Genomic DNA, 24,806 nt, shown 5'->3' with positions numbered 1-24,806 from the left:
ACCCTTGGGTCTATTTGTGGAGAATGGTTTTCCTAGCGCCCTAACAAGTAATTCCCCATCCTCCGTTAGGTTGATGATTAGGAAAGAAGTAAGGATTGGGGCTTCAGTATGGTAACTATCGATTGTATTATGAGTGCGAATTGTTCTCTAGTTTAGTGTTCTGATTTAAGGCATAATGTTGTATGTTAATTATACAGGCAGCCTCCTAGTAGGGAGCATTACACTGCTTATCAAAGGGATTCAAAATGTCAAGGTATATATTTGAGGGTTTTAAGAGGTTTACCTATGATCAAAGGGTTAGCTATTTTTAAGTAGAGTTATATCTTGTGCTATTTTTAGTAATCTTTATTTTTAACGTAAGGAGCTCATGCTATTTTTAGTGTGCACTATTTAAGTGGATATTGGGCATCCGCTTAGTTACTTTATTAAATTAAATAACGGTAATAACTTTAATATTTTAATGTTATTTAGTTTAAATGCTCTGAACCACATTAACTGCCAAGATATCAACATCAAACACATCCGTAGATATTGCCAAAACAGAAATAATACCAACTGATCTAGCTGGTGTCTAGCCTGACACTTACTAAAAATAGTAAATATGAACAAAATGTTTGAATCCACTACAAAAAATAAAAGGAAGTTAAGGTGTGGAAAACACTTCCTAACACTAATCTAGTGGGGAAGAGTGCAAATTTTCTTACAAATCTTAACTATTATAGAAATAGAGACACATTTAGTAGGAGATAATTAGCATGCATAAATATATACAACAATGAACAGAAGATATATCATGGGGAAAACCCTTTCGAGAGAAAAACCTCACACTCCAAAAGCACATTACTTTTTATTCTAGTAAACTAACTGTTACAATACAATATCAGCACTTAGCTTCTTCAACAGGAGTCTACAACTGACAACCCAAAATCTGGATTAATTCCGGCAACATAATGCTTCACTTGCAAAACACAAGAGACATAATGCTCTCTAAGACTACCTTATATAGGGAAATGCAATAGAGGAGGAAGCTTCTAAATGAAGACAAAAGATGCAGTCATGCAAAACACTTGTCACAATATTCCAGCCACCTAAAAGAATGCAAATGACATATGTACATCTCCAAATGACTCCACATGCAAACCTCCTAAGTTGATGCCCAAAATTTACTATCTTTAGGTATGATAGATGCTCTTACACCTCTTACAACTGTCATAATAGTATTCATCACTGACAACATTTATTGCTGTAAGAGAATCAATCATAATGGTCTATCAATAGAAGATCCTCTTACAACTTGTCATAACCCAATTTTGGCACCCACCTTCTTCTTACAAAAGTGCCTCTGACACTTGTCCATTCTGTCATAGAACCTGTCATAAACTATCATAGGTTGGTGTTGTCATGTCCCCTTCTTGCATCTAGCTTAGCGTGAGTTTTCCATTAGCCTATTCCAGGGTTCTTGTAGGCTAAGTGGATGTGGTTAGGTGATTCAGTGTTTTGAGGTGAATTCTTTCTGTGATTTTCAATATTTCGGCAAGTTTACTATTTTTGGCATACTGCTATTTTTTCGTAAGCTCTATTTTTGTTGCTTGGACATGGTCTCAATTCCTTCCTCATTTTAGGGCAATGGGTTTTAGTTGGACTTGGTGATTTTTTGTTGTTTTCAAAAGAATTGTATTTTTATTTAATTCACTAAGTCTTATAAAGTGCTTTTTAAAATATCCGCCCTTGGCCTAGTAAGACAACGTTGTTTTTAAAGAGGGGCCATCTTGTCATCTTAAAGGGATGCCTAAGTGAAGGAAATGTATTTAAATTTTTTGAGTTTATATTACTTGTTTGAGGGGATGTCTAGGGGTTATGAGGAGACAAAAGTAGATTAAAATGTTTTATTTGTGATCTCATAAAAGGTTCAAATTTCTTTGGGGGTTTAAAGTTTCGGTTTTTGAGGGAAAAGGTTTCAAATTGAAGGATGACCTATATATACATGTTTTGAGTTCTCATTTCTATATGCTTGCTTTGACAACCTACTGATATGTTATTGGATTTCTTCCATAGTTCACTTCTGTTGGTTGGAGGATGAAAACCCTCTATTGGTTAGCGAGTTTCGGTAGTAAAAGACCCACCCTAGATGGTTGGAGTTACAATTATCATTTCTTACAGTGATTTTGGCCTGAAAGGATGATTTTGGAGTTGAAACAATGAAGATATATAAAGTATTTTGATGTAGAATTATTGTTTTTGGTGTGGTGTGTGGTTTTTGATAGTGTGGTGTGAGTTTAGAGATGATTAGATTCTGATTCTAAGTGCTGGTGTTGATTTTCATAGTGTTGGAAATGTTTTTTTTGAGTAGTTGGGAAACATAAAATTGCTCATATCTCTGAGAGACAAATAACTATTATTCTAGATTTACTACAGTTGGGCAACTTATTTTGACCTTTATTTTCTGGTGTTTGCTGGAAAACTGTTTTTTAGTGGCAAAATCGCCCCTACAAGGAGGCCGTACCATTCGTCTTGATTGGGTTCTCAGACTGAATTTATATCTGGATTCTCAGAGGTTTGTAATCTGCATTTTGAGGTGTCCTTTGCATAGTAAAGTGGTTGGTTAATGAAAAGAAGCAGTCCGGAGTTCGTTGGCACTTGCATATATACTTTGCTAAGGAGTTGGAATGTGTTTTCTGTTCATTTGACGACCTGGAAATGTGTTGTTTAGCCTATGAACAGGTCTGATATTCATTTCTTGAATCTGATTTCAGTTTTTAAATCAAATCTATTTGATATTGTAACTGGGTTGTTATATGCTCTGATGAAATTTCAAAGTTATCCTCTTGCAATGCTATGATATTATCCTTATTTGTGATCATTTTCTTGAATTAAACTTGAAAACAAAACACTTATGCATTTCTGTTTTTTTTCTATCAACAAAACCGTAAAAATCAGGGGTGGACATTACAAGTTGTTGATTATTTTGTCATTGATGTCAAAGGATTGTTGTAAAGAGAAATGGAATGAAATACTAGTCAAGCTGTTGATTTTTCATCAGCTACTTGGTTGTGTGCTTGAGCTACTTGGCTACCTGATTGAGCTACTTGGTTGTGTGCTTGAGCTACTTGGTTGTGTGCTTGAGGTACTTGGTTGTTTGGTTGAGCTGCTTGGGTGTTTGCTTGAGCTGGTTGCTTGTCGACTTCACCTGCTGGTCGGCTTATCTTGTCAAATCAGATTGACATGTCATCTGTTGAATGTTCAAAATGATGGCTTTTATGAATTCGAATTAATCTCTTATGGGCTGCAATAGTCTTTTGAAAATGGCAGTGAATTTAATATGTATTCAGTGGTGTCAGAATTTTTGTCTGGCAATTTCAGCGGTTTCATTTCTATTCTCATGTGATAGCATGAGTTTTAAATAGAAGATGTGTAACACCTTTGGTCAGTGGAGCAACTTTATTTAGTCATTTTTTGTAATGTCGTGTTTTTCTATTGTGGATTATATGCAATTTTTTGAGTAGCGTTTTCTTCTGATATTTATTGGAGTTTATGCTGGGAGTATATGCATCGATTGGCAATCACGATTAATTGATTCTATATTTGCACGGTATGGTGTTTTTAAAAAGTGGAGGAAAATAGGTTTCTCTGTATTCGGTGGTATTCGTTTTTTTACAATGCTGTTCTTTTGAGGCGTGTAGAAAATCAAGGCAAATCGTATCTATATCTTTTTCAGCTAAAAATATCTGATGTTTTGTTTCGTTTTAATGATGTTAAGCGATTGTATTCAGCGAACAAGATAAAAAAATCTTGTATTGTGGTTTTGAGTTGGGTATGATAATGAAGTTGAACACAAAATGGGAGTCTAGTTGATCAAAAAATTGTTTTTCTTTTTGTGCTGAAGAAAATAGAACTGCATTCTTGGGGGTCTTGGATGCTTGGAGTGCTTCATATGGGTTATCACTTACTTTGCTACTAAAGCTTGACTTTGGAGTCAAAACTAGTGGAGGATTAATGTATGCTATTGCTGCTATTAATTTTAGTCTGCTATCTGTAGTAAAAATTTGAATGGAGTTGGTGCTTCTAGGAGAGTTGGTGCTCACTTATGTGATAAGAGTTGGTGGTCTCAGTGAGTTGGTGCTCACTTATGTATTTTTGAGTTGGTGCTCATTTGGTAATTGAAAGCTATTGATGTGGCGTGGTTTTTTACCCATAAGGGTTTTTCACGTGAAATTCGGTATTTGCATCTTGATGTTTGCTCTCTATATGTTTTATGCATTTTAAAAGTTTAAAATACTGATTCAGCCCCCATCCCCCTCGGTATTTTTTGTGTGCTTTTCACAGGTGTGTCATTAATTTGTCATTACATGACAATTGTCACCCACCACCAGAAAAGTCCAAGGTCATGTAAGTGGGATGCCTACCTCTATGTGAGGACAAAATAAGCCATGCCACCTTCTCAATAGGATTACAAGTCAACATGCCAACTCCCACTAAATGACGAAATAGTATGTGCAAACAAAATTGTCCTTGTAGGGTCATAAATTAACTAAATATTAAATATAATAAATAAAACCAAATACGAATGTTAGGACTTGCAAAGGTTGAGACACCTTAATTCCAACATTCTCCCACTTGTCGAAGACCTTTCAAAAACCAAACAATTGATTGCAGGGGGTTGAGAGGGTTATATGAATGGAACACCATCTGAACTTGTTTGTGCTCAGTGGTTTTGTCAATGCATTTGAAACATTTGTCAAAGTGTCAACCTTCTCCAATTTTATGTTCACATCCTCTACCATATCTCGAACAAAATGGAATTGAACATCAATGTGCTTTGTTTTGGCATGGAAAGTCGTTTTCTTTGCTAAGAAAATAGCACTCTAACTTTAACAAAACATAGTTATGAAGAGAGAATTATCATGAAAAGCTTAAAGTCACTCATTCCTTATTAAATTTTGCCTTAGCTCCAAACTGGGGACATTAGATGGTCCTTTACCTCAAAAGGATATGTATTCAAAGCTTGTAATTTTCTCATTAGTCAACATTAAATGTAAGATGGTGGTTGTTGTAACTACCCCAATTAGGGTTTGCTTTGAATTATCTTGGCCATTGATCTAGAATCAATCTTGGCCCTTGATTTGTAATTGGGAAGTCTATATAAGGCTTGCTCTTCTCATTTGTAAAGGTTAATAGTTGATAGTTAGGAGCCAGCAGTAGAAGTAGTAGTAGTAGAAGACTAGAGATTGTTGCCGAAACTATGTCGAATTAAATACATGATTTTCATTGAAGATGTGGTGGATCATTGTATGAGTATCAACATGTTGTATAGTTTCTACTTTTCAAGTTTTAGATTTGTTTACATGGGGTTGATTAGTTGAATGGAAGATGTTTTTGTTGATTAAATGGTGAAGCCTGTATGTTCATACCATTTGGAATGTGTTGATTGCTAATTGCAATGCATGGTTAGTTTGAACTCATATTGAAAGCTTAAACTTCAATTGCTCTATGCTTATCGTTCATGGTGTTGATGCACATAAGTGATTTGAAAATCATTTATGTACCCTTTGGAGATTGCATCAATTTGTGTAGTTGTTTCCTCATGGCAAAGCAAAGCTTGTTTTGTTTTCACTAAGCCGGGAATCATTTCTTGCATTGTTAGGTTTTAGATTAGATTCTCTATCCCTTTCCTTCTGATCTTTGTTTGGTAGAAGTCAGTTTAGTATTCCAAGCTCTAGCAAAGCCTAAGTCCTTTATTTTACCAACAAATCACATCAATTCATTGAGTCTATCCAATGTAAAGTCGATTGTTCGCATTATAAACCTTGGGGTTGCCTTATTTGATCACGTTGTTTAGCATTTGAGGTATCCTTGTTCAAGAGAGGATAGAATACTTAGTATTTTGTTCTATGTTCGAGGTGTCATAAAAAACACATGAATAGGACTTAAGGATGATGCCCTTAAAAATTAGTGTTGATGATATAATGATTTTGATTATCTATGCTGATGATCTTTTCATCATTCGAAGTGAGGCAAATTGTATTCAATAGGGAAAATATGACGTTTGTTCTATTTTTCATGACAAATCTTGGCCTATTACATTACTTCTTAGGTGTAGAAATTTTGGTAACTTGATCATGCTATTTTCACATCTCAAACTAAGTATATCATTAGTTGATGAGTAGTTTGATCTATCTCACTACCACTCAATTGGATCTTTTTTTTTACATTTTTTTTTTCAATTCATGTCCAAGTATAATTGTAATTCAATTACATGGTATTTAATTGGGGAAAAAGTTGAAAGAATAAAAAAGTTGTCTATTCCATTTGGCATGGTCTACAATTGTTTTTATTATCAAAACTAGAGTGGAGTTTAAGGGCAATGCCTTTTGGAGAGTTTGGGACCATGTAGACCTTATTTTTCACAATTTTATCAATTTTAACCAAGTTCAAGGAGTCCTAACCCTTCAAAAAACACAAGTGTTGAATCCATAGCATAGTAGCTAGGCTCTAAGTATGTTTGTTGGCTTTTTGTTTGAATGTATTTTATTTCTAGGTTTAATTTCATTTTCCTTTTCTCCTTGCTTGTGCATGCAAAATAAATGAATTTCATTTTGAAGTGTTAAAGAACATTTTACATGCTTTAGGGTCAAGTGTTTTGATTTTTGTTTTTCTCTCCAATTTTCCATGACTGTCATGGCTAATATTTGTAGATGAGGCCTAGTGAGTCTGACTAAACTTGTTGGCTTTTTGGCTCTTGAATCTCTAGGCCTTGTTTTGATTGGTTTGCGTAAAGACTTGTCGAGTTTGGGCTAGTCTTGTAGTTATCCTTACTAGAAGTCTAATTGAAGATTTCTTGAGTCAGGATTTAGTATTTACAAAATATATTTTGTAGCAAATCTTGAATCAAAGTTTTAAAACTCGGACTCGCCACGGACTCGGCAAATTAAAAATTTGGACTCGGACTCAGACTCGTGAAAGACTCAGCAAAAAAAAAACCGTAGTTTTACAAAAAAAACATAAAGAAATTATAATGCATTTAGAGAACATAAGAGCCATAATTGAAAATATTACATATGTCATATGATCTACAAACACACAATATTTGAAATTTCATCATTCATACTCATAGTTTCAACTCTAAAATGTATAATAGCAGCATAAGTTTATAAATGTTTACAAAATTACATATAATGATATGTCCAACTCCAAATGTGAAAAACAACAATGAACAAACTAAAGAGAAGACCACATCTTCCTCTTTGTATTTCTCCTAATATAGCTCAATTTTTCTGATTTTATCTTCTTTCCTCTCTTCCTTCAAACCCTACAAACCTGTTATAACCAAGCAAAAATGCCAAATGAGGGAAAAAAAAAGGCTGAGTTTTATTGCTTGAATGGCGTGTTTTCTGGGCTACACGAGTCTATATGAAAGACTCGCGAGTCTGAGCAAAAGACTTGCGCGATTCCTTGCAAAAGACTCGCATGTCTTTCATATGGACTTGCCTCGCAAGTCCTTGTGGAGTCGACTCATGGCTCCCATGGACTCGCGAGTCCATGGTGAGTCCACTAGTCTTAAAACTATGGCTTGAATAATTACTCTTTTATCTTAGAAGTGCCATTTATACTTAGACTTGGAATAGTAATTTTCAGACCTACTACTTGTTGATATTGCTATTCATTGGTGTGTTTTTATGTTCAATTGCTTTGTGTTAAGTACAATCTTATAATCATTGTAAGCTTTATATTGCAATCTTTGTCAAAATGAGTCTCGTAGCTTTGTATGCAATTCTTTTATTCTAAATATTAGTAATCTCAGTTTATGCTTATTTCATTTCAATCTTCTTGTACTTGTGATTTGTGGTATTTGTTTTTAGCTAAATATTGCAATTGTTTATTAGTTGTGTTAGATTTTTTCTTCAATGTTTAGAGTCTAGTATATAAGAACTGAACTGCTTGAGAACAGAAAGATAGCTTTTTCTTTTAAGTTTGTTTATATTGCATCCCTAAAGATCCCATATGTACATACTGTTTTGTTTTCTGTTGGATCGAAAGGTGTGAATTAAAATGCTAACAATTTGTTTCTATGTTTTTCTCTTAAGTTTGTTTGCATCTGTAGGTTCTATATTTTACAATTTGTTGTGTTAAGAATTATATTGTTTCCTTCTTTTATTTCAAAAGGGAGCTTCTACTCAAATTCAATTGTTTTTTATTGTGCATGCTGTTCCATTTTGTGTTGCATTGAAAGGGGTGAGTTAAATTTCTAGCAGATTGTTTATAGGTAAAATTATTGTATAAAGTTTTGTGCGCCATGCTCTGCAGGAGGTCATGCCTCTTAGTGCTATTCTAGATTCAGGACATTTAGCAATATAATTTGTACTAGCTTTAGGGATTGAGATAATTAAAGGGGAGATCATTTTGTCTACGTAGGCACAACATATTATTAGATTTGTTTGTTATTCCTTTGTTTTGTGTTAGTGTTCTTATTATTTTAAGTCATTTTCTGTCTACCCAAGATTAATGAAGAATTAAGCCATGGTTTGAGTAGGGTTTCCTTCCCTTTGAGCATATAGTGAGGGGAAGTTCTAAAAGACATATCTCTTTCAATCTTATTTTGTTAATGGAATATGAGGAACTATTGTATGAGAACTTCTATGTTTATGGTGGGACTTGTATGTGCGATCCATCTCAAATGAGCAGGTGCTCCCATTTTTCTGCATATTTTTTTCTGCTATTCAATGTTTTTCTGTATTAGTTTGGTATTAATCGTATAGGAGCTCAGCAAGGATGGACATCAATATGAAAGGGTGGTTCTTTCATGTAATTGATATTATGATGGTAAGAGTCTCATAGTTGCCCACTAATATAGTCAATGTCTTGGGAGTAATATCATCAATGAAATTAATAAATTGTTTGAAAGTGTTTGTAATTTGTAAACGATGATTCATATTGCGTGTACTGTAGTTTTGAAGCATAGTGAATTGTGTTTAATTGACCAAGCATCAACCTAAGATCTGCATAGGCTTTTTAATATTGCAAAATTATATTGTTATATATGTGGTTCATGTCTAATTTATTTTAATTTTTTTGCAGGTTTTGGATTTTCTGACAAACCCCAACCAAAATATGGTTTTGACTACACAATGAATGGTAATGTTTTATAGAAGCTAGATCTTCAAATGTTAGTGAATTGAATGAAAGGAATAAATGGTTGTGGACAAAGAATGTTACTTTATGCTTTGATTCCATTAGTTTAATATTTATTTGATTTGCATGTGGCATGGGAATGGAACTTTGTGGGTTATGAACTTATGATATATGCTAAATATGCTCAGAAAATATTCTCTTTTTTTCAGAATACAAAGTATCATTGGGATCTCTGCTAGAAGTGCTTGGTATTAAAGATGTGACACTGGTTTCTCAGGTAATTAGTTGAGATGCCAATAAAAGTTCTCATTCAATAGGGCTTACATTTGTAATGTTGCCTGTCTTCTTGCCAATATTTTAGTATAGTGTTTCATTTGGTGAAATTCATAAATTTTTCACTTAACTCTGTCTGAAAATGAAAATACATTCCTATGCAATATGCAGGGTTACTTTGCTCCTATTGTAGTTGATTATGCCAGGACCCATCAAGACAATCTCAAAAAGCTAATTCTTATTAATCCTCCTGTAAGGGTTTGATCATAGACCCTTGTTCTAAAAGAAACATATTCCTTGGTGTAGGTAGTTGATACAACTGTTTTAAGTGTGTAGGATCTTGATTAAATATTAATTAAGCTGGACTAGGCAATTAAGAAATAATATAGTTTGAAGTTATTTTTATTTTCTATTTGTTTTTTTGAAACATAGTGCAGATCTGTTGTCTAAATATAATGACTTTTTCCTACCACATTACATTCTTGTTGACTAGTTTTTAATGGTCATGGAAGTTGACAGAGCAGCATGCTAAATTACCTTCAAGCTTGTCATCATTCTCAAACTTCTTATTGGGTGAGATATTTTCTCAGGTAAGAAGGGTCATCCTCATTCCTAATGTTTACTATATCTTGTATTTTCAGATTGTCTTCACAATTAAAGTGTTCATGACATGTTATTTGTGTTTGAATGAACGAACTTAATAATTGTGATGCAACTGTATATCATGTTGTAACCACAGGATCCTCTACGAGCCAGTGATAAACTGATAACAAGTTGTGGTCCATACTTGATGGATGAAGAAGATGCAATGGTCTATAGGAGACCTTATCTTACATCTGGTTCGTCTGGATTTGCCTTGACAGCAATTAGTAGGGTAATGAAAAAAGAAATAAAAGTAAGTTCAATTCCTAGTTTTGTCTCTCTTTGTCATTTTTAATTATATATATGAGGATAGAAAATTTCCAATTTGGCTGATGTAGATTCCTTTCTCCTATATTGCAAATTTCAAGATCATTAGACTCAGATTATAAATAATTTACTAGTTTTAATTAGTACTTAAGAATGACAGATAAATGTGTAATGACGTGGGTCCATGGTGAATTGATACCATGAAAGGGCAAAGGTCACATGATAGACATAGCTTCAACTAACAGCAAAAGCCTAAAAATAGTAAAACTGATCTCATGACTGTTACATGTCATTTGGAGATCCACAATACCATGTTCATATTGAATTGCTCAATTAACTTTGCTTGTGTGTACTTATATTGATCTACAAATGGATTTTTATATGATACAAGGAGTAATAATTACTCAGAGGTGATGTCTAAAACATTGTTGCAAGGCTTAGGTTAAGTTCTTTAGCATGCATAACTAAATAATTTTAAAGATACAATGTGTGGAGGCATGATTTAAGCAACCCATTTATTAGGATGAAAGAATTGTTATTATTTGGAATTGGGATGAAAGAATAATTATTATTGTGATTTGGGTTCCAATTTTCATGATTAGTAGATGTTTACCCACTTTTCACGTTTACAAGATGAACTTAGTACTTTGTAGACAAACTCTTCCAATAGAGACTCTCTGTAGACTATCATCCAAGTCCCGAAATTCTCCTAATCGATATTTGTCATAAGAGGGAGTGCAACATTCAACCCAAGAGACTACTTGTGAATGGGATAAGCCCATTCGATCCCTACACCTTATGAACTTGGTAGTACTTACAAAGTGTTAGAGAATTTGTAGTGTTTACTGAGTATCAATTTTATTCACTAGACTTACTACTCTTAAGCATCCCTCTAACAAAATGATATTGGACATTTGATGCAGGAGCATCCAAGGTGTAGGAGCAATCTTGCATCACCCTAAAAAAAGAAATGTTGTATTTTCCTTAGTTCTGTGGGACCCATTAGGTTGGCTGCACTATATAAGACGTGTAAAAGATAAAAATAGCCAAAAATAGTCACGCGCTATTTTTAGGACTTTTGCTCATTTATGGTCTTATGGATGTGAAAATTAGTCCGAAGGAGCGAAATTGAAAAATAAGATGATTGGTGAAAGAATCACCTCAATATCTTGAATGGTTTGAAAGATATCAAAGTTTTTTATCTCGAGCAATTTCTCCAATGAAGCTTAAAACTCAAAATTGAAAATCTTAGAGGCTACGAAAAGGTTCAAAACCAAGACAAATAGAGATCTTTGATGTATTTGTCGTTGTAGGTCTCTTTGCAAGCTTTCCAATGATATATTATAATAGAAATCGGATGCCCGAGTCAAAAGTTATGGCTCTCGGAAGTTGTGCCACCAAAAGTCAAGTTTTGATGACATTCCAATTGGGCGAGAAAAATGAACTGATGGACTGCTGGGTGTCAAAAGGGGGAAAAGTTACACTTCCAGTATATTCTAAGGTGGTTATAAATGCTTTATAAAGAGGTGAATGAGGGTTATAGAGGATACTTCTTGTAGTGCAGATTGTGGCTCTAGCTTGCAGATTATTGACTTGTAGATTATTGTAATGGGAATGCCCATGTGGCTGTTGCATGATATTTTCTGAATGTTGTAATTTCATTTCATTGAGATAATAGAAAGCAAGTGTTTCCTCCCTCACATTTTCTGTTTATTTCTCTATTGTTGTTACGTGTTTGGATTTATAAGGGGAGTACCCTTCATCAAGTGGTATTAAAGCAGAAGTTCATGAGTGTGTAAATAGAACTCCGAACGTGAAGTAGTTTGCACTAGGATTGTGGTTGTGGGTTTGTGAGGAAAATGAGAAAATGCCTCCATGAAGGAACCGTGGTGTAAGAAATGTTGGTGTGACAGAAGAGGGTTTTAGAGCCCTTCAGAGACAAGTTTAAGCACTGCAAGAGGAGTTGTGTAGAGGAGTCGATATTAGGGCAAGAGATGAAAGCAAGGATGAAGAAGAAGACCAATTCGAAGAAGAACATGAAGTAGTGAGAGATCCTGATGAGGCTAGGTTTTTGAGGGCCATTTCTAAGATTGGACAAAGGCCAAAGATTGAAGTTTCCACATATCCTGGAAATCTTAATCGAGAAGAGCTGATCGATTGGATCAATGATATGGAGGAATATTTTGAGTATGAAGAAGTGGGCAATTATGAAAGGGTCAAGTTTGCAAAGACCAAATTGAAGGGTCATGCGAGTATTTGGTGGAAAGAAGTTCAATTAGAGAGAAATAGAAGAGGAAAAGAGAAAATAACAAGATGGGATTAGACAGTGAACAAACTGAAGAGACAATTCATTCTTGTTGACTATGAGCTTGATTTGTTGAAAAAGATGCAAGGGTTGAAGCAAGCGGGAAAATTTGTCAAGGAGTATACAGGGAGAAAGTTGCCCGTTACATAAATGGGTTGAAGCCGAGTACCCAAGAAGAGGTGAGTTTGGTAAGAATGTCTACCATTGAAGATGCATATCAATTTGCTTTGAAGGTAGAAGAGAAGCTAAATAGAAGATTTGAGAGAAAGCAAAGTGGAAGAGGTCGTGGTGGAAAGACTAGTGGATGGTCTTATGGAGGCCGAAATGAAGACCAAAAGAAGAATGATGACTCTAGTAGCAGTCATAAAGGAGGGGAAATAATTCCAATCGTCCTTGTAATCAAAATAATGGAGATCAAAGAGGAAGAGGACGAGGACCGAGAAGAGGAGGCTTTCGTGGAACATGTTTCCAATGTGGGGGAGAAGGACATAGAGCCTATGCGTGTCCCCAACACCAAGGGAGGACAAATAGGAGACCTGAGGGTAATGCACGAGTTGCACATGTAGATGAAGATGTTGAGTCTTTGCACTCTAAAGATGCAAAGGAGAGGTTCTTGTTACTAGAAGAGCCTTGTTGAATGATGAGAAGGAGCCAACCCTGTTTTGATGTTTTCACACATCGCCCCATTGCAAATGGGGACCCCCACTTTTTTCTGCTTTCTAGGTTAGTTGTTGTGTCTTTTAGCTAGTAGCCTTTCATTTGGTGTCTTAGTTGGTCAAGAGCTGATTAAGTCAAGTCTCTCTCTTTAGGATGAAGCAAAGTTGCATGGACACGGATACGGATACAAATATGGATGCAGTAACGGATACAAATACAACCATTTTTTAAGACCCCCAATATGCATACGACTGAATACGTCATTCATAAAAACACATACACATATATTTAACACAATTTTCTAAGCTATTTGAGGAGATTTTCATTACTTCAAAGGCAATATAGACACATAATTGCTACATAAATAATGATAAGTTGATTTGCATTGGAAATTAACCCAAAAAATGGGTCACTGAAATAGAAAAACATTTCATTTGTCTTTCTCATTTAGTGTAGGTTTTGTTTATACCAATTTTTTTTTTTAAAAAATGCATGAATGAAGTTTTTTAAACTTAAATTTAGGAAGATTTACGTCAAATTAAAAAAATCAAATCAAATTACATAGTATCTAGCATGGTTGGAAATCGAGGTTTTTTGGGCATGCATGGGTACAATATTCGATGTGTATTCGGGTTGTTTCAGATACGTATCCATTTCGGATACAGGAACAAATACAGGGATATGCGTGCCTAGGGAGGGACAAAAGGAGTTTCTAGCTACTCTGGGATGAAGTGAAGTACAATACTTCCTTTGCCCTCCTAAAGCCTTCAACTTGTCTCTCCCAGCACCACCAGTGGATGCCCAAGCTCGATCACTTCCATTTCCATCTCCTCTCATCTTCATTCCCACTTTTTTCCATTTCACTCCTTCATCCCATAGCTCTTCCATCTTCTCTACCTTCCCTTCCTTACACCCCTCTACGCCTTCATCACATTCTCCTATCCTCCATCTCACCTTCCTTCCTCACATTCCTTATACCTTTCTTCCCCTTCACTTATCCATCTTACCTTCCACCCATCCTTCTTCCTCCATCCTCTATCTTCCATCCCTTATCCCTCTGTCTTCCTTCATCTTCCCTTATCACCTCCTAACCATTCCATTCACCTCCCCCATTTCTTAACTTCATCCACCGTCACTTCCTACCTTCCATCACCCCCACTTCCTCCCTTTCTTCTACCTCTCATACCTTCCATTCCCTACATTGTCTAACCTATATCCCACTCTCCTTTAGCACCCTACCTCCTATTCCTATCCTATCCTAACCCACCTTCCTTTCTACCCTTTCATAACCCGATCCTATCCTAGCCTACACCCTATCCCTTCCTTGCTACAACATCCTTTCATCCCTTATAACTCCCCATTTCCCGACACCCTTCCTTATCACCTATTCCCACCATCGTTACCTTATCCCTTGCTCCCTTTATGAACCCACCGCATCACCTTTTCTTATCGCACATCCCTACCCTCTTACCACCTACCTACCTTTGTGGCATCTCCTTACCACCTACCTACCTTCGATTCCCCTTCCACTTTCGTACGTCATGCTTGGGCCCCACAAACCTTATGGTAGAGAGCAAAAAAGTTTCTAAGGCAATAACAATGCCACTTCAAACACTGAACCAAAACCTCCTTTGACTATTCAAAGGCACATCTTAACAATCGAATGGTTTCCATTATTATATCAAATGCATGACATAGGCCTTGTCATATCCAATGCTTACCCAAAACAACAATTAACGATTTCCTTTGCCCTAGGCAAAGTGCGACTTAAGGTTTTAGCGACTTCCAACTGGGCCCCAAAAACATGAGTAATGAGATAAACAACTTCCTTTGCCTAGCGAAATTGGCGACTTGGGGATTGATGACTTTTTTTGACCATTCAAAGAGTGACTTTGACTTTACATGCTTCCTTGGCAATGACCAAACACATCCTTAAGCTAAGGATATTTCGTCCTTGAGCTAAGGATATCTGCACTTTCAACATTTCAAGCCTTCCTGAGATAAGGACATTTCATCCTTGCGCTAAGGATATCCGCGCCCTAAGAATTTCAAGACTTCCTAAGCAAAGGATATTACATCCTTGAGCTAAGGATATTGGCGACTTAAGGTAATCATGCATCCTTTGACCAAGGCCATTGCATCCTTTGACCAAGCATATCAGCGACTTAAGATTTTAATCCATCCTTTGACTAAGGATATCGATAACCTAGCAATTGCATGCCTTCCTTGACAAAGGGTATTTCATCCCTTTGCAAAGGATCCTTAAACAAAGGACATGTGTGACTCAAGGAAATACATCCTCCCTTAGCAATGACAATCACCAATCTAAGAATTAATACCTTCTTTGCCTAAGGAAATTAATACAAATTAGACCTGTCTCAAACCTATAAAAATGAGAAATCAAACATAAATCAGGCCTGAGATATAAAATCAGACTTAAAATCCCGGATGTTTTCATGATCGGAAAATTCATTTCCAGGTTTTAGAGATAGTTTTTATGGAGCAATTGTCAAGTGGATTTGAATGCAAGGATTTTGAATTTTAAATTTCTTCAGGTTTCATCTTTCTTCCAAGGTTTAAAGTGTTTCTTTATCTTTTCCAGGTTTGATGCAAGCAGTCATAAGAGACATAAAGTAAGAACTTCATCATTTTAAAGTGATTTAAGACATACAAGGGATCAACTCAGGGCGATTCAAGGGAGTGGATACAAGAGGACAACGATGTGAAGATGGACAACATTCACATTCCAAGGTATTTGAGATCTCAACATGAAGGTCTACATTTGAAGGAAGAGATCAAAATGGAGCTCAACAACATCTAGGATGAAAGGCTCAAGGTTTTGAACAAAGAAACCGTCTATCACACCAAACCTCATCAAGGTTAAGGCTTCAAGTAAAGTCCAGGGAGGCAAATCAAGGTTCAGGTTGCATATTTATCAATCAAGCACTACAAGGCAAAGAGTAGCGATGAACATCATGCACTCAAGGAAGAAATTTTCACAATCTTAGGAAATTCAGGAATCATTGCCAGTATAGCTAGACGAAAGCTCCACGACAGAAGTGATCAAGACAAGAGATAATTTCAAAAGAGTTAATCAAAGTTAGAGGATTGACTTGAGCAAAGTCATCATCACATTTAGAGCTAAGAAATGTTGAATATCAAGAGATATGCCTCATTCATGTACAACTTGTGATGAGTTATAAAGATCAAGCAAACTGAGGTGGCACCCATTCATCATTTATCCAGTCATATCATTCTATGATAAGGCATCCAGATTCAATGTACCTGGTTCATCCATCAAAGAATATAGCTACCACATGTGGGCACAAAGTCCGATGCACCTACCATCGTCATCTATTGGTCAATTATTCAAGAAAGGACATGTGGCCCATCAAATGTAATTTTATCATTTGTCAAGCATTAAATGCTTTGAAATGGGTGTAACAAACCCTAATTAGGGTTTCTATCTTTCTATCTTTCAATCTTGGCCATTGCTTGGTTGTAGAAGGACCATATGGCTTTGGTCAATGAACAATCTTTGGTAAAGTTCAAGATTAGAAACTATCATGATCAGGGATTATGTGATCTTATGCCTATGGATGTTTGTCATATGTTGTTAGGGAGACCATGGGAATTTGATTGTCATGCAATGCATGATGGGTATGCAAATACCTATTCTCTAACAAAGGATGCAGTTTGACACAAGTTGAAGCCATTGAAGGAGATGGAGGAAAAGGTATGCAATAATGCAAGAATATGTTTAGTTGATGGAAGAAAGTTTCTGGAAGGCATGAAGCATGACCATATGTGTTTTGCTTTAATTCCAATAGTTGATAAAGAGGAAGTAGAAGATGTACCTGTGGAAGTTGCAGATTTGTTGGATGGTTTTCAAGATATTGGATCTGATAATGTACCTGATGGATTACCACCAATGAGAAATATTAGTTATCAGGTGGACCTGATTCTTGGAGCCAGTTTGCGGAATAAGGCAGCCCATAGAATGACTCCAACAAAGAGTGAAGAGTTGAACATGCAAGTGCAAGAGTTGTTACAAAAAGGGTTGATTCGAGAGAGTTTGAGTCCATGTGTAGTACCTGCAGTACTAGTGCCAAAGAAAAATGGAGAACGGAGGATGTGTATAGGCTTTCGAGCTATCAATAAGATTAACTATCAAGTATAGATTTTGCTTGCCAAGGATGGATGACATTATGGATTGTTTGAGTGGGGTTGAGTACTTCACAAAGATAGATCTGAAGAGTGGATACCACCAAATTTGGATTAGAGAAGGAGATGAATGGAAGACAACCTTCAAAACAAAGGAGGGCTTGTATGAGTGGTTAGTTATGCTTTTTGGGCTAACCAATGCACATAGCACATTCATGCAACTCACAAACAAGGTATTAAAAGAATTTCTGAGTAAGTTTGTTATTGTTTACTTGGATGATATTCTGATTTTCAGTAAAACATTGGAGGAGCATATAATGCATATTCGTAGGGTCTTTGAGAAGTTAAGAGAAGAAAAGTTATCAAGTAACGGTATCCTAAAGAAGTGTAGTTTTGTGAAGGAGTTAGTATACTTGGGATTTATTGTCTCAGCAGATGGTCTTAAAATGAACCTAGAGAAAGTGAGGGCTATCCTTGAATGGCCTACTCGAGGGAGTGCTACTGAGGTGAGATCTTTTCATGGTTTGGCTAGTTTTTACAGAAAGTTTATCAAAAATTTCTGTAGTATCTATGGACTCCTAACTGAAACAATGAGAGGGGATAGAAAAGAGTTTAAGTGGATTGCGGTAGCAGCAAAGAGTGTTGATCTATTGAAAAGAAAAGTTACAGAGCAACCTGTTTTAGCACTCCTAGATTTCAACAAGGTATTTCAGGTAGATTGTGATGCTAGTGGCAATGCCATTGGAGCTGTTTAGAGCTAGGGAGGAAAACCCATTACTTATCTTAGTGAAAAGTTGAATGATGCCAAAAGAAAATATTCTGTTTATGATCAAGAGTTCTATGCTATAGTTCAGGCATTGAGAAAGTGGAGACACTATCTTTTACGTAAAGAGTTTCTCTTGTTTATTGATCATCAAGCATTACAATATTTGAATAGTCATGGAAAGTTGAATCAAAGACATTTGAAACGGGTCGAGTTTTTGCAGAGTTACACTTTTGTTTTGAAGCATGGGAGTGGAAATTCTAACAGGGTTGCAGATGCCTTAAGTAGAAGGCAAAATTTGTTGACAGTGATGCAAATCGAAGTTGTTGGGTTCCATGAACTCAAGAGTTTGTATTCAAAAGATCCTAATTTTGGAGAGGCTTGGAGAGCTTGCATGGAGCATGTTACTTTAGACAAGACCAAGTGGTTGGATTTTATAAACCAAGATGGGATGTTATTGAAAAGAAGCCAGTTGTGCATTCCAAAGAGTTCCATGAGGGAGAACTTAATCAAAGAGAAGCATAGTGGAGGACTGGCTGGACACTTTGGTTGAGATAAGACCATTGCTCTTGTTAGTGAGCATTATTATTGGCCACAATTGCAACAAGATGTTAAGAAGTTTGTGCAAAGTTGTAGAGTATGTCAGATGGCAAAAGGCACCAAGCAAAATATAGGGTTGTATCAACCATTACCTGTACGAGAGAGGCCATGGGAGGATATTAGTATGGATTTGGTTCTTAGTTTACCGACAACTTAGAGAGGACATGATTCCATTTTTATGGTCGTGGATAGATTTTCAAAGATCGCACATTTTATTCCTTGTAAGAAGACTAATGATGATGTTCATGTGGCAAAGTTATTTTTCAAAGAGGTGGTGAGACTACATGGTCTAACAAAGAGCATAGTTTCAGATCGAGACACCAAGTTTGTTGGATACTTTTGGAGGACATTGTGGAAAAAGTTGAAGATAGATTGAGAGGTAAAGGACATAGCCATGGTAGAGGAGGAGGATAGAGCCTAAGGATACCCCTTGGATGTTCGACTTGGTGTTATTGAGACACAAGCAGATATCATGGCTGCAACATCATCCAAAACTTATCATAGACGTCAATGTAGGACTTGTCAGGATGTTGGACATGAGACAAGTGGTGTAGTACCTTTGAGCCATAGACTTATATTTTCATTTTTTATATTTGTTTTGATGCCATGGATTTCATAATCCAAGAGATTTGTATATATAAGACAAAATATATATAACAATGTTGCTTTGTGTAGCTCAAGATTAAAATTTGTTTTTACTTTTTTTTTTATACTCATGTGATCAATGTGTTCTTGTGTATGGTCAAAGTAGCTTTTATTTGATTAGTTTATAGTTTTTTTAAAGTATATATATAGTAAAGGGTATGTGAAACAAGTTTCAAATCCTTAGAAAATTCTATATTTCATGGTTTTTTCAATTTTCTAAATCTTGACCGTGAGTCCGAGTTAAAAATCAGCTTGCTGAATTTGTTGTAGTGCTCTACCAATGAAGCTTTTGGCCCCTTTACATCCATTCTATTGTTGGTCCAGATGTGGCTTATTTCCAACACCCCCTTAAGCTACATCGTAGGTGCTTGGGGTTCCTAGCCGGGCTTTGATACCACATGTTGAGCTAAAATTGATATGGACCAACCAAGACTCGAACCCCATTGGATTGTTGCCCCCAAACCCCATGAAACTATAACTATAAGCAAGTAATAGACCGATTATGGATCATGATCATAGAATCTACAAAATACATATCCCTTGTTACAAATCTTTGCATCTTCACAGTTAAAGCCACAATTAGGGATTATCTTGTTTCATACATTGGACATGTTTAGTATACAAGGACTGCCATAAGTGATGTTGGCAAGCTACAATCATTGTATTGTTGAATGCAAGTTAAGACATTGTTGAATTTCTCATCTAGTCATATCCTTTGTCTATTCCCCACCTTCATTCCCTCTTCCATCGGGGCTTTGAAGTTTCTCATACCACGTTACCTCTGCACCAAAACCCTAATCCTCAAACATTTGTTAGGAAGGTCGACTTTCCCATATTGACATGCCTCACCTTCGAACCTCAACACTCGCTCTTTGACTCTCCCACTTCTTTCCATTGTCCATCTACACCTATCTTGCTACAAGTTCGAAGCTTCATTAATGACCAGAGTGATGACGTGTATTCTAGAAGGGCACCCACCACATATACATAGTATTCAAGGTTGAGGACATGGATCCTTGTGTACCTCCAACTATGCAAAAAGGAAGATAGGTTTGGCTACCATTAAGGTGGAAGCTAGGGTTTCAAATCCTAAGGGATCCCTCGCTATTATTGTTGATGATGATTGCAACTCATGGAGGATATTCGACCATATATCCCAAGCACATTTTTGCACATGTATGTGCGATGCCGAACACTATCCGAAGGAAAATGGTGCTTAATAAGTATGTGTAGCTCTTTTTGCATTGTAGCCTCATGCAAGAAGCCGTTGGTATAGATTTTGATGCCCTTTATGGGTGTATTAAGAATTTTGAGACCTCATGGAATGGGGAGGTTGAAAAATGTAATGTCCCCTTCTAGGGAGTAGCTAGGAGACCATATAGCCTATCTTATTCCCATAAGCTAAAGTTGTTAGTAAGGGAACTGATTTAAATTAATTATTTAATATTATTCGATAAAGTGCATTTTCTGGCTAATGTTATTTAATTCATTTAATAGAGTATTATAAGTGACTTGAGTGAAATATTTAGAAAGGGTATTAATAAAGTCACTTTATTTTCAAGATTTAAATGAAATATTAAAAAGTGGGGGATTTCAAAATTTCTTTTTAGAGGCTTCCTAGGGTTATTATAAAAGAATGTTTTTGGAGCTCATTTGGTTTATACTTGAATATGTTTTCTCATGTTAAATTTGGACAGCTTCTTTGGAGCTAAAACTTGAGGGCGAATAACCCTAAGGGATTGCTGGTTTTGATAGTGCAAGATTCTACCCTAGCTGGTTGATGAAGAGACCACACAACTTTCTCACTAAGATTGTAACAATTGGAGTTCAAAATTTGTGAAATCATTTATCAGTTATAGCTATGGATGATTTGAGAGAATTCGGAAACTACAATTTTTTGTGGGGAGGAGGACTGAGGTGAGTGAAGAGATGGTTGGATGACCTTCTATAAGGAAAATTGTGGTCATTGTCAAAGGTTAAATTATTGGTCGATTGGTTACTGCACTCTATATTCTAGCCACAACTAATGTTGTTATGAGGATGTGAGTTCTCTTTCCTTTGATGCTGGTTGTGACTTTTATTGTTGTTACTGTTGCTTGACCAGGGATTTGGGGGGTTGATGCATAGTAGGGGTGGATACTCCCAAACTTATCACAATTGAACACGTTACACAACTTTGATACCTAGGATTGGTGGTTTCCTTGCAAGGTCTTGAATTCCCCTTGTGGTGCTCTAAAAAAGCATATTCAACATCTTTTAGAAAAGGCCTCAACCCTAAGCAAACAATTGATGCAGATTACCCTTAAGGCCTAGTGTAATGTCCCCTTTTTGGGATGAGATGGTTTATGATGGGATTAGCCTATTATTGGCCCTGGTAGGCTAAGACAAACGGTTAGAGGCTCTCAATTAGCAGTGCATGAGGCTTATTCCCATTTTGGAGGTCATAAGTGATCAGGATTGCTCTTCGTTTGGTTCAATTTGGTACACTTACTATTTATAGTAAGTCATCATTTCAGGAAAGTCATGGTTTCTTTTTATAGCTAGGCACCTGGACAGGCTATAATTGTAGTGTCGATCCCTTGCACAACTAGTTTGATCAGATAATGAGGGATTTACTATTTATAATAAATCAGTGGTTGTTAGAGAGGGACTCTTACTATTTATATAGTAAGGCAGTTGGATACGTAGTGGGAACAATGGTCGACCTCCAGGTTCAGACAAGACAAAGAGATAATGAGTAACTAATGAGATATTAACATTATAATGGCATTTAATGGTATTATTTGCTAATGATTATATTATAAATTTTTTTTATTTTATAAAATGTCATTATGAGTGGGGCCATTATCGCATTAAATGACTTTATGATATGTTGACATGGTGGGGTGGGCGGGGGGGTGTAAAATGTATTTAAGTCATTTGTTATAAAGTGACTTTATAAATTGACAATATAAAGTCACTTTAATTCATAAAGCTCTCCAACTTGTTTGAGAAGCTACTTCATAAGGAGGAATTAAAGTAAAGAATGTTTTATCCCACATTGCTAAAATTACAAGCATTCACTGACTTAAGAAGCTATATAAGCAAGGGTATCCTTTCATTTGAGGGATGTTATGAGAATTGGATATTGGAACTATTTCTCTATTGTTGCTGGAAATCAGTGACTGGATATTCTAAGGACGGAAACCCTTGGAATTAGTGAAGGCTGGACGAAAACCAATTCCTTGAAGATTGGTGAATTCAAACGGAGTTCACATCTGAACTTAATAGTGGAATTTTGAAATCAAATAAGCAGTTTGAAGAAGACTTACCTTTAGTCCAAAATATGAATGTTGGAAGTCATTTGTTGATGGAGAAAATCGCAGGTCATGAAACCCCAACATAGTCTGAAATGATGGCGAAGTGTTGAAGAAGAACTCAATACAGCTATAAGGGTAATCAAACCCTTCTTACTTGTGCAAAAGTCAGAAAACAGGGGCGGCTGCTGTAGGTGATGATTGGAAGGCATTAAGAGCTGCTGGAGTGTTATCTCTTCAACGATTCCTTTCATCTTATTCCAGGTTCTATCTAGCATTGTAATTCAGCATTTAGGGTCACCTTGCATTCCATTAATGTTGCCATTAATGTTGCATTGCTATAGTCATTTGATGTCAATGTTCTTGAATGTCAAATCATTGTAATCAGATTATTGAGCATTGTAATTAGTTGTAGCAGATCAGAATTTCAGCACTAAATATCAAGTTGAGGTTAAAAGGTTGCATGGCATGTGTTTGACAAAATGTCTAAAAGTTGTGGCTTCATATTAGCATAAGTTTCAGTCTTAATAGAGTTGGGAGTTCACATGTCGATTGTTTGATATCATGTCATATGTTGTAGATGTAAATGCATTTCATTTTCAGTCACTTGGAGTCCTGAAGATTGCATGCTAAATGATTGTAAAAATACCTCTTTGTTGTAGATGTTCATTCATAGAGCTGCATATCATTTCCAGCTATCATATAGTTTGAGGAAGTTAGAGAATTACCCTGCATTACATCCTAATTCATTTGCAGTCATTCGACAAACTTAGAAAGTAATTTTATGCATCTTATCATTACTCTAAAAGGAGGAAACCAAACAAGAAAACATTTACCAGCTGGAAAGAGATTGTTTGCCAACTGTTTGAGAAAATTCCTAAGTGTTTAAACCTGAAAATTTAAGTGAGAACCAACAGGGGTTCTTACACCTAGGGCAGCATGACTAACTCAACCATGTACTGACTCAAGATCTTTGGCATGAACCAATGGTGGGTTGTTCACAACTAGGCCTAATTCCTAGTGGCCCTCCAAAAGGGGTTTGCAGGGCGTAACTTTCTGTACGGACCACTTTAGACAAATGTGAGGGCATATTAGAATTACCCATTTGGCCATTTTTTCACATATTCAATTTGTGCCTGGTTTTTTCAGAACAAGGCCTCAACTTTTCATTGATAATGTTGCAACTAGGCCTAATTAGGCCTGTTTTATAAAGCAGCTATGGGTTTACTTGACTCCAACTTTCAAATCTTCATTCCAGGGCCTCTAACAAGTCTCCTAGGGTCTAAATATGCAACTTTCATAAATTGGGTTAATCATCCAATCACCATTTCACAAAAGCCTCCTTCTACCTAGTCAACTAAGCCTAATACATAGGGATATTACGCTAGGGCATCACCAAATTTGCACTTCTCGCCATCCCCTTCTCCTGCCAACTTAAGACACATAAAATACATCCTATTTGCCTCCATTCCACCGAGTTTCAGATTTTCCCACCGGTGGAATGGCTCTATTTCATTATTTTTCCAATCAAACCCTCGAAACCAAGGGTTTGAGACCAGTCTTAAGAAAAATAGCAATAAAGTGCCCAAATCACAATGAAAATCATTGGGGCCTCAACCAAATGAAAGGTAATTTAATTCTCCATCCACCACAGTCACTTTCAGAGCATGAATTCACCGTATAAAATCATACAATTGTCTACAACAACAAGAAACGTTCTGAAATTCAGGAACACTGAGATTTCTTTATTGCAAATTCCCCAACTATATCTCATCAACCTTGGGATCGACTTCCCATGTGATGTCCCCTTCTAGGTAGACATTAGTATCAGGTAAATTAGCCTATCATTTTGACCCTCGTACGCTAATGAGTGTGGATAGAGGGTCTGTTGAGGCAGAGATTTGGTCAACGGATGTTCTCATCTCCTCCAGTATTCAATATGTTTTGTTTTGACATTCGTTTGGTTTCATTCTGGCCTTGTTTGCTATACTTACTATTTATAGTAAGTCAGAGGTTGATCGAGAAAGACCCTTTCTATTTTTAGCAGAGCATCTGGTCATATGGTGAT

The 24,806-nt window shown here is 36.2% G+C and overlaps 1 protein-coding gene across 6 annotated transcripts in view; it reads left to right on the top strand.

The window, feature by feature from the left end:
• The window catches only part of LOC131072609 (uncharacterized hydrolase YNR064C), a 151,617-nt gene that overhangs the window by 102,383 nt on the left and 24,428 nt on the right, over window positions 1-24,806 (top strand). For all 6 annotated transcript variants that reach the window (XR_009112730.2, XM_058008829.2, XM_058008828.2 and 3 more), the window contains exons 7-11: window positions 9,073-9,129; window positions 9,336-9,403; window positions 9,571-9,651; window positions 9,912-9,989; window positions 10,139-10,294. Coding sequence is in view for 5 of the 6 variants with exons in the window: in XM_058008829.2 (XP_057864812.1) it covers window positions 9,073-9,129; window positions 9,336-9,403; window positions 9,571-9,651; window positions 9,912-9,989; window positions 10,139-10,294 (440 nt within the window). In the remaining variant the exon portion in view is untranslated. The remainder of the gene's footprint in view (window positions 1-9,072; window positions 9,130-9,335; window positions 9,404-9,570; window positions 9,652-9,911; window positions 9,990-10,138; window positions 10,295-24,806) is intronic.

This window comes from Cryptomeria japonica, chromosome 10 (assembly GCF_030272615.1).
Source record: "Cryptomeria japonica chromosome 10, Sugi_1.0, whole genome shotgun sequence".
Classification (NCBI taxonomy): Eukaryota; Viridiplantae; Streptophyta; class Pinopsida; order Cupressales; family Cupressaceae; genus Cryptomeria; species Cryptomeria japonica.
Note: the sequence above shows the minus strand (reverse complement) of the source record. Positions and strands in the feature narration are given on the sequence as shown.